Genomic DNA, 15,091 nt, shown 5'->3' on the forward strand with positions numbered 1-15,091 from the left:
CATAAATAAGGTAGGGGAGACCGGGGCTAGTTGCAACAGGGGTAAGTTGCAACAATGGGGTTTTAAGAATGGCTTTTGTATATTTTTCCTAAATTTTTCTATAGCTATAACTTTAACACGTCAGCTGTAAAAAAAATATTAAATAAAAATTTCAAAAGTTATTAACATTTTTTTTTTTTTTTTCGATATAAAGTCTAAATTTCGGTTTTAAAGTTTTTTTGGGTTTTACTTTAAACTTAGAGGTATATGACCATAATAAAGTAATGGTAAGTTAAAAAAAATCTTTTTCAAACACGATAAGTAAAAAAAAAAATTTTTTTCAATAAAAATAATTATATACAATGATTAGAGTGATTATGATGCCTATGGGGTAAGTTGGATCAAATTGCTTGGGGTAAGTTGAATCATAAAATAGCTGCGGGTTTTGTTGATTTTACGCACTTTACTAGTTTTTTCTAAAATAATGGACGCTTTTTTTATGTAACAGCGTAAAAAATATAAACGAAAACAAAAATTTTATGATGAAGATAAGTTGTATATGTATATAATATATAAAGCATATGTATAAACATGTATATATGTTTATGTATTACATATTATGTATATATACATGTATTTTATATGTATATTATGTTTAATATACATACTACATACATGTATATATATATATATATATATATATATATATATATATATATATATATATATATATATATATATATATATATATTTATATATATATATAAATTTATACATAATATACATATAACATAATATATAATACATAAATATATATAAATACGCTATATATATATATATATATATATATATATATATATATATATATATATATATATATATATATATATATATATATATATATATATATATATATATTATATAAGTAGAGATTACAGATTGACTAGTAATTTTTCTGTGAACTCTACCAGGCTTATTCTTTTAAAGTAATAATTTGCAACTTGCTCCGTTAACTGTTGCAACTTGCCCCGATGCGGGGTAAGTTGCAACATTTTTTTTTTCTTTTTTGTTTCACTATTGCGGAATAACTAAGTTTTATATTATATTTATCAATGTTGGATTAACATGTCACTAAGATCTATTTTATAACTCTGAAAAAAAAATTTCAAAAATATTAAAGTTTAAGGAGATAAATGCAGTTTTTTTAATTTTGTTGCAACTAGCCCCGGTCTCCCTACTGATTTTTTTTCATTGAAGCTGAAACGTTAGCTCTAATAAGAAAAGAATTTATTTCAATGTTGACATTTGGTTTAACAACTAAATTTTTCAAGAAGTTCTCCTTAAACAGCTAATACCCAGAGATTTTATGCTTTGAATCACCTCTAGCTCCGAAAATAGTCGAACTATCGTCGATAATTAAGTATTTGTGTATTTTATCTTGGCTTATATTAGGGAGTAGGGAAAAACATCTTAACCAAGAGCTTATTTGCTCCTGTACAACTTCTTCAGCATCTATTTGATTAAACTGACTAGTATTTCTCGAAATACTGGTTAGGTAGTGATTGAAATGTTTTAAAAAAAACATGGATCAATATCAACAGCATTTGAATCATGTTCCAAATTAATTTCATAGCTATCAACTATGTTTATTGCTGACATGATAATATGTTTTGATAGTTTGTTTATTTTCGGTAAATCTTTAATGAATTTTAAAATAAGTTAAACTTATTTTAAAATTCATTAAAAAAACGTTTTGTTTTTTTTAAAATTAGTTTTGAATAAGTTCGATTCCTTGTTGGCTGGCCTCTCTTAACGTCGTGGTCAAAAAGCGGCAGATATGCTGGACATGAGTATAGACGGACCTGGCAAAAGTGTTCGATTATAGAGTATAAAATACAAACAAAAAAATTATTTATCTAAAAAAAGTATTTTTATTTATATAACTGACAATATAAATATAAGGTTAATAAAAAGCTAACTTGAAAACTTTAATTTAAAAAAACTAAATTTTTTTGCTTATCTTTTTAGTTATTAAAAAAATGGTCACCAACGGCATCACTTCTAAATAGCAAGCGGTCAATTGTGGCGTGGCTCAAAGCTCGGTCTTGGTCCTATTGCTCTTTTAATCTTCATTAATGATCTTTCGGACACCATCATTCATAATATGAGACTGTATGCCAACGACAGTAAAATTATTGGCATAATTAAAAATGAGTCGAACAGCATCACTCTCCAAGCTGATATTGGCAGAGCATTGAAATGGTCACATACTTGGCTTATGCATTTCAAAGTTAAGAAATGCAAAGTAATGCAGGTTTGCCTCAAAAAAAAATTTCGCGGTCGCAGTTTTTATTTATAGTGCATTTAAAGTTTAACATTGACAACAAAGCTACTTGATGAAGAGTTCATATCAAGTTAACTCTTTAGGTCTTTGTCGGCTTACATTCTTTAGATGACCTAATTAACAGTACTTATTGCACCTTCTAACATCGTGTGCAATTCCTGTCCGCCTTCTCTATGCTAACTTTCTAACACGACTACTTCTGTCTTTCACTCCAATATACCTTCGTTCTTTCCAAACTCACTTTACTCTTGGTCCGTAGAACAAGTTATGACGCTCCTTATTGAGCTTAACTTGTCTATGCGGGCCTTGGTAATGTGGCCTCTACAAGGAAATTAGCAGGAGGAGGATAAACCACAATATCTTTAAAGTCCAATATTGCCATCCTCGAGCACGTCCAACATCAAGGAACAAAAACAATATCATCAATTAAACACCTGCCCTAAGAAAATCGACTCCAACAGCTCAGTCTAATAACACTGTAGAACGTTGTATAATAGCAGAATCGAGAAAAAAGAGTAAAACGCAGTAAAAGAACGCAGTAAAAGAACGCAGTAAAAGAACGCAGTAAAAGAACGCAGTAAAAGAACGCAGTAAAAGAACGCAGTAAAAGAACGCAGTAAAAGAACGCAGTAAAAGAACGCTGTAAAAGAGCAGATCTTATCGAGCAATTAAAAACCACGGGTTAATTCGGACTTGTCAGTTTTTTGTCCCGAAAAAAAGTTTAATCAGTAAAAGCCAAGTATATTATGAGGGGCATAACCATAAACTAAAACGCCAGTTAATACGAATTTGTGAAGAACAACATAACATTTTTTCAAATAGAGTTATTGTCGCGTGGAATGCGCTTTACCAAGCAGCAATGAACGATCCATCAATTAATGCTTTCAAAGACAGCATAACAAAGTAACTTTTAGAGACACAATTGCTACTTTGTCTGTATCGTCTGTGTTTTTATTTTCGTCAGCATAGAGGGGCCCGGTGTAGCACCTGTTCATCAAATTAAATAGATTTACTGTATTTATTTTTTTCTTGATAAAATAAAAGGAAAAAAATATTGCCTTTTTTAGATAATAAAGCGCTTATTCTTTGCTCGCAACCGTATGCTTTTCTAATCAAAATAATAAAAAAACTGAATCATATAAATACAATTTACGCTTAGCGCAAATTTCAACTTAATCTGCTATTTCTATATAATAATTTTGCAACACGCAAATTTTGTTGCTCTTAAACTGGTAAATTGACTTGAAAATTAAAAACGATAATGCATTTGTATTGCATCTTTAATGTTCTTAAATTTTGAGAAATTTTCCCTATAAAAATAAATTTATGCCACCAAAAACTGATTACAATTTCGACAAAAAGTTTAAAAGTATCATCAATATAAAAAACAATAAAAAAAGAAATGAAAGTATTAAACAAACTTAAACTCAGTTGTAGTACAAAAATGTTCAATTCCTAGCACAACGTGACTAAAAAAGTCACGTTGTAAAGAGTACGATGGTTCGAATATGAAAAAGGACATAGTTACGGCGTACAAGCTTATCTTTTTGAAATAAACTCCAAACATTTACCCCTTTGTGTTTGTCACAGCCTTAACTTGTAGCTATGTGGTATTGCAAAAACTGACCTAGTAGACATTTTTTGTATAATTCGTTTAAAACATTGAACGAATATAATTCAGCGAATTTTTAGAATCTAAGTTTTATTTTCAACAAAAAAAGTTTTGTAAGTATAAAAGCAGAAATGTTACCAGAGAAAACACTTTGCAAAACACGATGGAAGAGTCGACAGGAATGTTTAAACGCTCTGCAATATCAGAAAGATGAAATAATGAATTAAAATTTTTTTAGCAGCTATTTATCTTTTTGCAAAAAGTTACTAATAAGCGATTGCACCTCTTATGTGAATTTGTAAGCGGTTTAGAGAAGCATAGATTTCCAATAACCTTATTCAAATCTGATAATTGAATATATATGGTTATTAAAAAATGCTATTTGTCTAAACTTACTGATAAAAAAAAAATTCGAAAGCTCAGAGTGAAACTGAATCAAAAACAAAAGAATTCTAAATTCATTATTTAAATTGCATTTAGTATAACATTATTTTAGTTTTATTAGTAAATCTAACGTTTCAGTTGGTTTCAGTTGGTTTAACTTTTTATGAAAATTGTTAGGAGCATGTAACAAACTATTAAACAGTAAGAAACATTTAGACAACAGAAAAAACAGAAGTTTAATAAAAAAAAATGTTTCTGTTTTAAACAAATGCAACAAAGTGTTTGTTTTTCACATGTTTTAATTATTTTATTTTAATAACCCTTTTTAGGAGAACCCTGCTCACCAAGGGCAACATAGACGTAAAATGTTACATAAAAATAAACTTTGAAATTAAGAGAAAATACAAAAGAAAAAATAAATAAAATACAAAGTTCGAATATAAAATGTTGTAAAACTTATCAAAAAGACGAAGACTGAAGGTGTAAATAAACTTGTGGTATTCTTTTAACCATGCTGTTGACAACGTTGTTACCAATTAATAACATTAAAAACAACATGGCAACTTTCTTTATTCTTTTTTTTTTTTTAAAGTATGAAACAGCTAAACCAATAAGGTCATTGTTTTAGTCCATTGGTTATTGACTACAATTTTTATATAGTTAATAGAAAAAAATTTTAAAATTTTTCTAGTTATAAATCTAATATTTTTAAAGTCAAATTAAGGTAAAAAAATTAACAAAAACTAATCGATGACTTTTTATTTATGTATAACAAACATATAATAAATTTTCACAGCTATATTCAAAATTCGTTAATCTGCTCTAGTGTGCTTCGAAACTTTGAGAATGATTGCAGCAATGATATTGATTACTGATAAAGCTATAAACTGTTCAAGCTTGAGAATTTACGATATATGCTTCAAACGACTTTACAAACAGCTTTAAATGAACTTCAAAATGAAATCTATATTAGAAACGTATTTTCTGCACAAATTTTGTCTCTGCAAATTTGCATTTGTTGTTTTAGTGTAAGATGAATACTTTGAACTTGTGCGACAAAAAGTAATTAAAATGTTTTTGCGGACATAGCAGATTTAAGTTTGAGCGGATTCCCTCTGTTCAAAACTCTTCAAAAGTTAATGGTTAGGTGTATGAAAAGAAATGAAAGCATTTATATTTGTCGTACTTTTAAAAGTATTTTTTCAAGTAGGTGCTTACAATAAGGAAGGTAAGGTTATAAAACATAATCATTATTAAAACTTAGTATAAACATCATTAAAATTCTTTATTTTTTAAAAAACAGCAAACGATGAACCTGATCCGGACACGATAAGTTCAGGCGAAACATTAAGTCAGAACTCTCCCGTTTTTGAAATTTATGAAAAAATTTCTCCTAATAAAGTGTATAAAAACTACAATAGTTACGGGAAGATCAAAGAACTAAACAAATATCTAGCAGCTCAACTGAAAGAAAAAGAAACAAAACCAACAAATATGATAAAACCTAATTATCCTAGCAAATTGTTAACAGACAACTCGTATAACTCTACGAATTCTTCTATTCTTACATCAAACATTACAACAAAAGTTGCACAGGAATCGAGCAATAACTCAATTTCGAAAGGTTTACCAAAAGCTTCTCAAGCTTCAGCTGATGATGAAGACGACAACTTTAACAAAGAATTTCTTAATGATAGTGGTATAGGGGAGGGAGATGATCAAGGTTATGTTTTAATCCCTAAGGTAAAAAACAATACAAATAACTCTAATGGCGTATCTCTTGAAGCAACAATGGCTAATCCAAAGTCTACAAGTGATTTTATTGCAAAAATTAACTCTGGTTTTAAATTTAACCAATCAAGTTCAAGTGATAACATTAAAATAAAAAACTACAATAATACATTTATTAAAAAAGGATCTAGTAAAAATAATGATAGTGGTACAGCGACAAATAAAGCAAAAACAGTAAATGAAGAATCCAAAATTGATCGAATTAAAGCTTTATTAAAAATTACTTACAAACCACTGAACGAGCAAATTTATTCTAATAAAGATGATAAAGAAAATGAAAATAACGATAAAAAAAACAATAAGAAAATGAAATCAATTATGTCTATACAACCTCAAAAACAATGGATCATAAGAGTTTTGAAAAATAACAATTCAAATACAAACGTTTCAAATAGTCATTTAAGTAAAGTTTCTACAATTGCATTTGGTTCTCGCTGGGCATTAAATAAACAGCATCAATTAGATGTAGCAAACTTCACAAGCTCAGGATCTGGGGCTGAAACAGATTATGACGGTGATTACAATAATGATGAAGAAGATTCTGAGATTATTACAACATCAAACCTAAATCCAAATATGGAGAAATCTGATTTGGTTATTTTTCAAGAGAATGCCAAAGAACTAGGTCATGAAGTAGACATAGATAAAAATATGATTTTTCCAGAATCTAATTTTTTAAGCGAAGTTTACAAAAATGGTCACAATTTTCGCAAAAAGGGGAATAAAAAAAGAGATAAAAAACATAGACATATTAAGATATATCCCATTAAAAGTCAAACTTACGCTAACCAATCAGAAGGTTTACCTGAGGAACACCCAGTCAATAATATACAAGAGTTGCGTTTGAAAAAAAAGAACATGAAAAAAAAAAAAGAAGCCCACGATCCAGAGTTCAATCTTTTAAATTTAGAAATAGAAAACCAATCAAACCAGAAAAGAAAGAAGTTTCAAGAAAACGTAGGAAATATTGTTCATAACAAACTGTTTAACGATACCTTATTTGAGGTAGCTGGAAAAAAAGCTAATCAAAAACACAGAAAACATCGAAAACCTGAAGGCTTAGTTTTTATAACTAATGCAAAACCAAAGGATTTAAATGATTACGATGACAATGATAAAAACAACGTTTTTACCTACGATGAAGCGTATCTAAAAAGTCATGACATGCGTCGCCGAAATGTCGATGCACTTATGATGCATCGAAGGGGTGAAATTGAACTACGCAGAAGCTTAAATAAGAAAGGAATTAGCCCTTCGGCCGATTGGTTGCGAAAATATTGGGGCGGTGAATCAGAAGAAAATGGAGGTGATATTTCCTTGATTCTTAAAAAGAGAAGCGAAATTATGCAAGATGAAATTGAGGTTCCCAGCGGTATTGGCAGCAATTTAGGGTATGAAGATAAATTTATCAATACAACATTGATAACGGAGCAAATTCTATCTGATATGAATTTAGGAGAAAGTGCCGTTGAACAAAATGCAGTAAAAGAGTTTGGTTTGCAAGACCCATCTTTAGTAGCAAAAGAAATGGAGTCAGTTTTGAAAACAGATGGATTAAAAGCAAAAGAACACATTGCTCGACCAAGACATCGTCATAATCTTAAAAAATCTCAAAAGGTTTGGAAGTAATTCTGAAATAATGAATATTTATTGATAGATTGTTATTTCACCATATATATATATATATATATATATATATATATATATATATATATATATATATATATATATATATATATATATATATATATATATATATATATATATATGTGCGTGTGTGTGCGTGTGAGTGTGTGTGTGTGTATGTGTGTGTGTGTGTGTGTGAGTGTGTGTGTGTGTGTGTATGTGTGTGTGTGTTATCATTTCCCTCAAAAAGTGAGATTGGACATGTAAGCAAATTAAAATTAGACAAAATTAATAATATTCTTAGAAATAAAATACATTTACAACAGTAGAAAAATACTACTGACGTTATAAACTGGTTCTCCATAATCGAAAATAAAAAAGGCTGTACATTCAATTTGACATTATTGATTTTTACTCCTCAATAAAAGCAGATCTTTCAGAAAAAACAGTTGATTTTACAAAAATCCACTCTGTTATTCCAAAAGTGACAATTTGTATAAGAAAGCATTGCAAAAGAATCTTACTCTAATAAGGATTAATTTGTGAACTTAATGGACCATATGACTTATAAAGTAAAATAATCAATATTAATGAATTAAATCTTCATTGCTATGATGCTTTAATAATAATGCGTAAAAAATCTAGTCAACAGCTTGATAAAAATTGAAAAGATAAAAAAATTTTTAAAATATTATAAACATTATTTTTTTTAATAGTTTTTTTAATAAAAATAAAATTAAAAATTTCTCTTAAAAAACTATAAAAATAAGCAAGCTACAAAAATAAAAAAGATTATTTTGCATCCTAGTTTAAAATAAAAAGTAAAAAAGCCACGTTACCTTTTTCTGGCTTAATCTTACGATGGCTTACCTATTCCAACATTGGCAACCTATCAGTATGCCTTTATAGAAATATGTTGCTATTTTCATTAAAACAATTTGTGCCTGCCTTGTTCCAATGGAAAAATTAAAATTTTTTTAAATTAATTCAATATTTTAATATCTTTTTTTAGTTGTTCTTTAAATGCACAAAATCTGAAAGCGCGTAAAAAATTCATTTCTGTACAATTTATAATAAAATTATAATCTTAATTATATAAAGGAAATAAAGCTTTAACACCACATCGCGAAATTTATTTTGGGATGTGGTGTTATAGATTTAGAGTTAAGCGTTTCTAGTAATACAACGTTTATTCATCGCAAAGCTAAAAAGTTATTTTTATTAACAACTAATCAGAAAAAAGGTACATCAACTAAAAAATAATAGACATAAGCTTCAGAATTTTCAGATTGACATAGTGCCTTAGAATCTTTAAGAAGTAGTCAAAATTCTTTTAATAAAAAAGTAATTTCTTAGCTTGAAAATATTAAAATCTGTCACTTAATGCATTAGGGTAATTGATTTGATGTGTTTGATTTAATCAAAACTTTATTTCAAAAGCTAAGCATTTGTACTTTTTTTTACCCCTTATTTAACAATTAATTTTTAAATTTTGCATTAGTTTCGTGAGAAAACTATTATTAGCTAAATTACTTACACCAATTAAATGGGTCCAAATGTAATTTAGGTTAAATTGCTAAAAAAAAGAAAAACGATGTTGTTATATTATCCATAAAAGGCTATTTTACCAATATGGAATATAGTATTCTAAATTGTATTCACCTTTTTTTTATTGATATTCATAAGTAAACTAAATCAAAACGCAATCATAGGTCAATAAATAATAGTTTGATCAATTAAAAAAAGGATTTTGAATACAATAATAAGTATTTATAAAGGAGTATTTTCTTACCAAAAAAGTTTTTAAAATTGACGTTTCGTTAACGTGTGGCTGTTAGCAAAAATATCAAGATAGTGTACTGTTTTCATTGATAATTTACTTCATGTGCTATTTGATCTTGTGTTTCAGAAAAAACAACATCGATAGCCTTTTAAATTAATTGAGATATTCAAGTTTTCCAAAATTACCTGTGGTATTCCAAATATGCTGCACTTCCTCTACTATAAAGTTTTTGTATTTAAAGTCGAATATCAAATAATCTAAGTAGTATAAAGGTGTTTACACTTATAAAAAGGTATGAAAAGATATTTAAAAGAACAGGTATGAAAAGACATTTTTTGAAAAAGAAATACTCAACTTTAGTAATTGTATATAGGTTTTTGTTGAGTGAATGAGTGGGTGAGATGATGTAATGAGGTGAGGTGAAAGATGGTGTTAATAGCGTAGTTCATTTTAATTTTTTCTACTTAGTTAAATTTGTTTAATTCGCAATTATGCCTTATGTGTAATGAATAAAAATGAAAAATAGCTTTTACTTTATAATACACGCTGCGGTTCCTTCTTTTTATCAAAGCGCTTCTTATTATATTAATAAAATATATTGATAATTGTATTAGTAAAATGTGTATTTTTGCTGGTCTCTTTTACCTAATCTTTTTAAAAATAAAGTAATAAAATTTACAACATCATAAACACACATATAATAACTTATAAAACTTTTAACTTTTTAAGTCAAGTAAAACAGTAACTATTATGTTTTTAGAGTTATGATTATATATTTTTATAAATAAGTAATATCATATTTTTTAGGATATTTTAGTTCGAGGAAAAAGAGATACAGTACTTGATCAACTCAAAGAGTCTTCCAACTTAGAAAATAAATTTAGAAAAAGTACAGCAATCCTTCCTTTTAATATAAACAAGTACACAAGTTCAAATGGTATTAAGAAGAGTTTTTCTTCGCATATTTTAAAACAAAATAATCATGTTATTAGTTCTGTTAAAAGACATTTTTCTAAAGGAAAATCTAAAATTGATAACAAGACACAGAAACTTAATCAACAGTTACAAAACCAAAGCAAAAATATTAAAAAAAATATAAGAACGAAGCGATCAAATCACAAGTTACAAATAATACCTAATAAAAAAATTGTATTGTCAAAAAAAACCATAAAAGGTTTAAGCAATAGCAGTAGTGTTCTCGGAGATAAAAGATTAAACATTCCTTTTGAAGAAACTCTAAAAACAGATTTTAATAATATCGGAATCACAGATTTATACAATATGGATAAAATGTCACACCTTAGAAGTGCACCATTTTTCGGTAATCAGTATGACGTATGGAATCCAGAGGAGGCAAATACTATAAGTAAGTTGTTTACAAACCATCCATCAGATGGAGAAATCCCTGATATAATTAATAATAAAGTTACAAGCACACCCTTAAACGGCATCACCTCACCACTATTTTATCAATCACCTAGTTTACCATCTGAGCCTGCAAAAATTCTTGCTATTTCTTCTCTTCCTTCATTAATTCCTGATTATGAAAAAATTAGTTCCGATGAACTGGAGAGTTACGTAAAAGTTTTAAAGGATGAGAAAAAAAAAGAGGCTCAATTGGCGCAAGAAGGCAAGGTAGAATTAAATTTGGAAGGAAAAGTAGATTTGAATTTGGAGTTAAGTAAATCAATAAAAGATATGTTAAATATGGAAGTTAAACCTAGCTTATCAAAAAATAAAACAACAGCTAATCTATTGGTAAACAATAAAGGTATTGAAAAAATTTCTGATAAAGGTCAAAGCACAATAGAACCAATTGATAGTACGGTTGCCACAGTTGAGAATCAATCAAACATGCTTAAAAATTCAAAACAAGCACTCCAACAGGAACATTTATTAAATACAAATTTGAATAACTTTAAAAACCCATTTATAGATAATTTATATTCAAAAGCATTATCTGACAGCGACGAAATAAAAAATCTTCAAGAGCATACTTACCAGGCGTCGACATCTCCTTCGCAAGCTAAAGCACTTAATGATCAAATTTCTGAGTTTGCCCAAACTAAAGCAGAAAAAAACTTTAGAGAAATGGAAATGGGTCGAGTTCAAAATGAGTTACAAATAAGAAATCAGTATGCAACATCTTTCCCTATGTTTTCAATGTTTGATAAAATTTTAAAAAAATCAAATGAGGAGGGTGCGAGTAAAAAGCACACCACAATCAATGTTAAAGACAAACCAAATAAAAAAACTTTTTCAAAACATTTAAACCACTCAAGACATCAACCGATTAAAACTAAAAAGAAAAATTTTAAAAAACTAAGACAGAATTCAAGTTCTCATAACTTTATTCGCCATTTTGTTCACTATAATGAACCACTTTCAAATCAAGTCTCAAATGGAATATCGCTACATAAGGGAGAAAATGGGGTTGAAGATGAACCGTTGTCTAAACGTGTTGATATTAAAAATGGCGCACTTCACAATGTTGAAACTCTTAGCCCAATGTATATTCAAAAAATTGCTGCAAATGAGAAAAAATCAGCAGTTATATTAAAAGCTTCTCATGAGCTGAACTAAGGAAAATAAAGATATAAAAACTAAAATACTAACTCTATAAAACACAATTAAGCTGAGAAGGATGCCGAGTTCAGAGTATTGGTTAATTTACAATTTTTTCTTTACGTTAATTTTGGAATAAAATGATTGAAATGATCAATCCTATTATAAGACATGGCAGCAATAAAAATAGTAGAGTAGTCATGTATAAAACAAAACCTCCATAAAAAAGAGACTAATTTTTAAACCAAAAAACTATATCAAAGAAGACTAACAATATTGCTACATAGTATTGAAATAAAAAATATTTCGTTAAAAATGCATAAGGTTTAATATTTTTTTTTTTTTAATTCTTTATCGTAAACATTTTTCGTAAACATACATACTTCTTGGAGCACCTTAATAGTCATTAAGGTTCTCCAAGAATATATATATGTACCACATATATATGTATATATATATATATATATATATATATATATATATATATATATATATATATATATATATATATATATATATATATATATATATATATATATATATATATATATATATATATATATATATATATATATATATATATATAAATAAAGATAAAAACAGTTACGAAAATATTTAATAAACTCGTTGCTCCCACGTTATGTCTGGAGAAGGGAGGGTAGCAAAGTTTAAGGTTTTTTTTATTCACCAGCTCCAATATTCGCAATTTTTTGCAAAGCATCTTTATTTGACATGAGCGTAAGTATATAAATGTTTGGAGTCTACTTCATGTCTGGAAGTTACCTATTTCGAAGACCATAAAACCAACCTGCGGTCCATGCACTGTTGCGGATAAAGGTGTTCATTTTAAAGAAAAAAGGTCTAGACGTGTGATATCATATGAACACCTGTTAGATGTTGCCGTAAAAAATTGTTCATGATACATTAACACCTAATAGGTATTGCGGTAAAAAGGTGTTCATGCAAATAAAGAAAGTTGTTCATGTTACATTAAAACCCTGTTGTTTGAATAACGCTTAAATTTTTAAAAAACATAATTCTGTTTTTTCATAATTTGCATGTTTTTAATAAGACTTTAAAAAACCCAAAGTTTTTTGAAAGGATTGTTCCAAGGTCATACAGGTAGAATTCCCTTAAAAACACATACCCCTTAAACACTACACGTATAAACTTTTAGCTCTGGGTTCCAATAATGTAAATGAAATTATTAAACAATGATTGAATCAGTATCTCTATACATCCTAGATGACAAATTAATTAAAAATTTACCTCTTTTACAATTTTAAAATCCTTAAAAAGAAAATGGAAATCAAATTTTTAGTATTAAAAATGGTTCAATTTATGCATTTTAAGTTTGCAATTATCTTATTTCTAGATAATGTTACACTTGTTCTAATCCACCAATGTAATATCAACTACTTTACAAACTCCTAAAGATGTTTATTTTGTATTTTTTTCGCACTGCTATGAATGTAGTTTTTAAGGGGTCGCTAGCTTTAAAATAGGAAATCTAGCTTTTAATACAATAACAGTGTATACTTTGAATAATAGGAAATATTAAAAGTGAAAAGAAAAGTTAGATTTAATACAATAACAGCTTTAATAACAGCAATAACTATCTTTTGAATAACGTAATATAACTAAAAAAATATAAATACCTAAAAAAGAGACATGCAATAAACAAACATTTCATCTAAAAAAACATCTCTGAGTCATTACGATTTAAAATATTTAAATCAGAACCAAAATAGGGTATTTTTTTAAAAAGAATTAGAGGATGATGCTGCCGATGCGGGGAGAATCATTGTAACGATAAAACAGTTCTTTTTCTTGGAGCTTATGTTTCTTTTTCTCCTCTGAATCGCAATTGTTTTTCTCCTTCGAGAGAAGCCACTTTTGAAAGCACATCTTGAGCCTCCATAGATCCATGCACATTAGTGACATGGATCTATGGAGATTGATTATACTATTAATTTTACAACTTTTTTTATCTGGGATAAAAAAAGTTGTAAAATTAATAATATAATCAAGTTACAGAAATTATCAACGTACAAAACATATAAACTTATTCAAGAATAACAACTAAGTTGTAGAACACTTGAGAATGAAATTGAAAATAGATCTTTTTATATTTTGGCTAAACTAAAAAAACAATAAGTGTATCTAGATGAGTCATAGCCATCTTCCTAGTTTAATTTAGGGCTCTGTTCATTTTAACTCGGCCTTGCCTCTTAATGACAATATCGTCATGTTCAGCATGCCATCTTCTCCAAAATGGTTTCCCGAGATTTTATAATTTGGATAATAAGGTTCAGTATTTTACATCTGTTTAATATCTACTGTACCCTTGTACCTGTTGGGATGTTGATAAAATAATTCAAAGAAAAAACTTACTTACCTTTCTTTTCGAAGGGATGTTATTGCACTTGGTGATCCAACCTTTTCATTTTTGTTCAAATAATCTCTGATTTTCACATCCAAAATAATTTCAGAAACTTCTTTCTAAGAGAGTCCCTGGTGGGCTCTGTTTTTTTCTGATAAAACAAACTATTTCTTTCTCATCGTCTGGATGTAACACTCTCGAATGTTCCTTTTTTAAATTCTTAACTTTGCCATCTAATCCTCTGTCTATTGTACCACGATCTTTAATTAAAAGAAACTTTCCTGTTTTTAATGCTGTCTGTCCTCGTTTTTTATTTTCTGTGCACCAATCTACTGCTTCTGATATTTGATTTTCTTTAGCTCTTATGTCCTTTCTGTAAACTGTTGCTTCAGTTTCTGGCGTGGTTTTGTTCTACTTCATTTTCTACCATAAGAAATCTTAAAATTAAATTGCGGTTTTCCCTTACTATTATTTTATTTAAACAATAAAAAAAAAAGTATACATACTTGATCAGAGATTATGAGCACAAAATGAACAGAAAGGTATCAGTTATAACCATTATACTCTTTCTTAGTTAAAAAAGAACAGTATAAACATTCTCTCCATTCCTTTTGGAGGCATATT

General features: G+C 28.0%; 1 protein-coding gene across 1 annotated transcript; it reads left to right on the forward strand.

Moving 5' to 3' along the window:
• Nucleotides 1-5,110: 5,110 nt before the first annotated feature.
• Nucleotides 5,111-12,400, forward strand: LOC101240764 (uncharacterized protein PF3D7_1120600). Its single transcript, XM_065793874.1, has 3 exons — nt 5,111-5,547; nt 5,623-7,727; nt 10,327-12,400. Exons 1-3 carry the CDS (start codon nt 5,481-5,483, stop codon nt 12,100-12,102), a joined length of 3,948 nt encoding a protein of 1,315 aa, XP_065649946.1. The 5' UTR covers nt 5,111-5,480; the 3' UTR covers nt 12,103-12,400.
• Nucleotides 12,401-15,091: the final 2,691 nt, after the last annotated feature.

The sequence above is a fragment of the Hydra vulgaris genome, chromosome 03 (genome assembly GCF_038396675.1).
Source record: "Hydra vulgaris chromosome 03, alternate assembly HydraT2T_AEP".
Classification (NCBI taxonomy): domain Eukaryota; kingdom Metazoa; phylum Cnidaria; class Hydrozoa; order Anthoathecata; family Hydridae; genus Hydra; species Hydra vulgaris.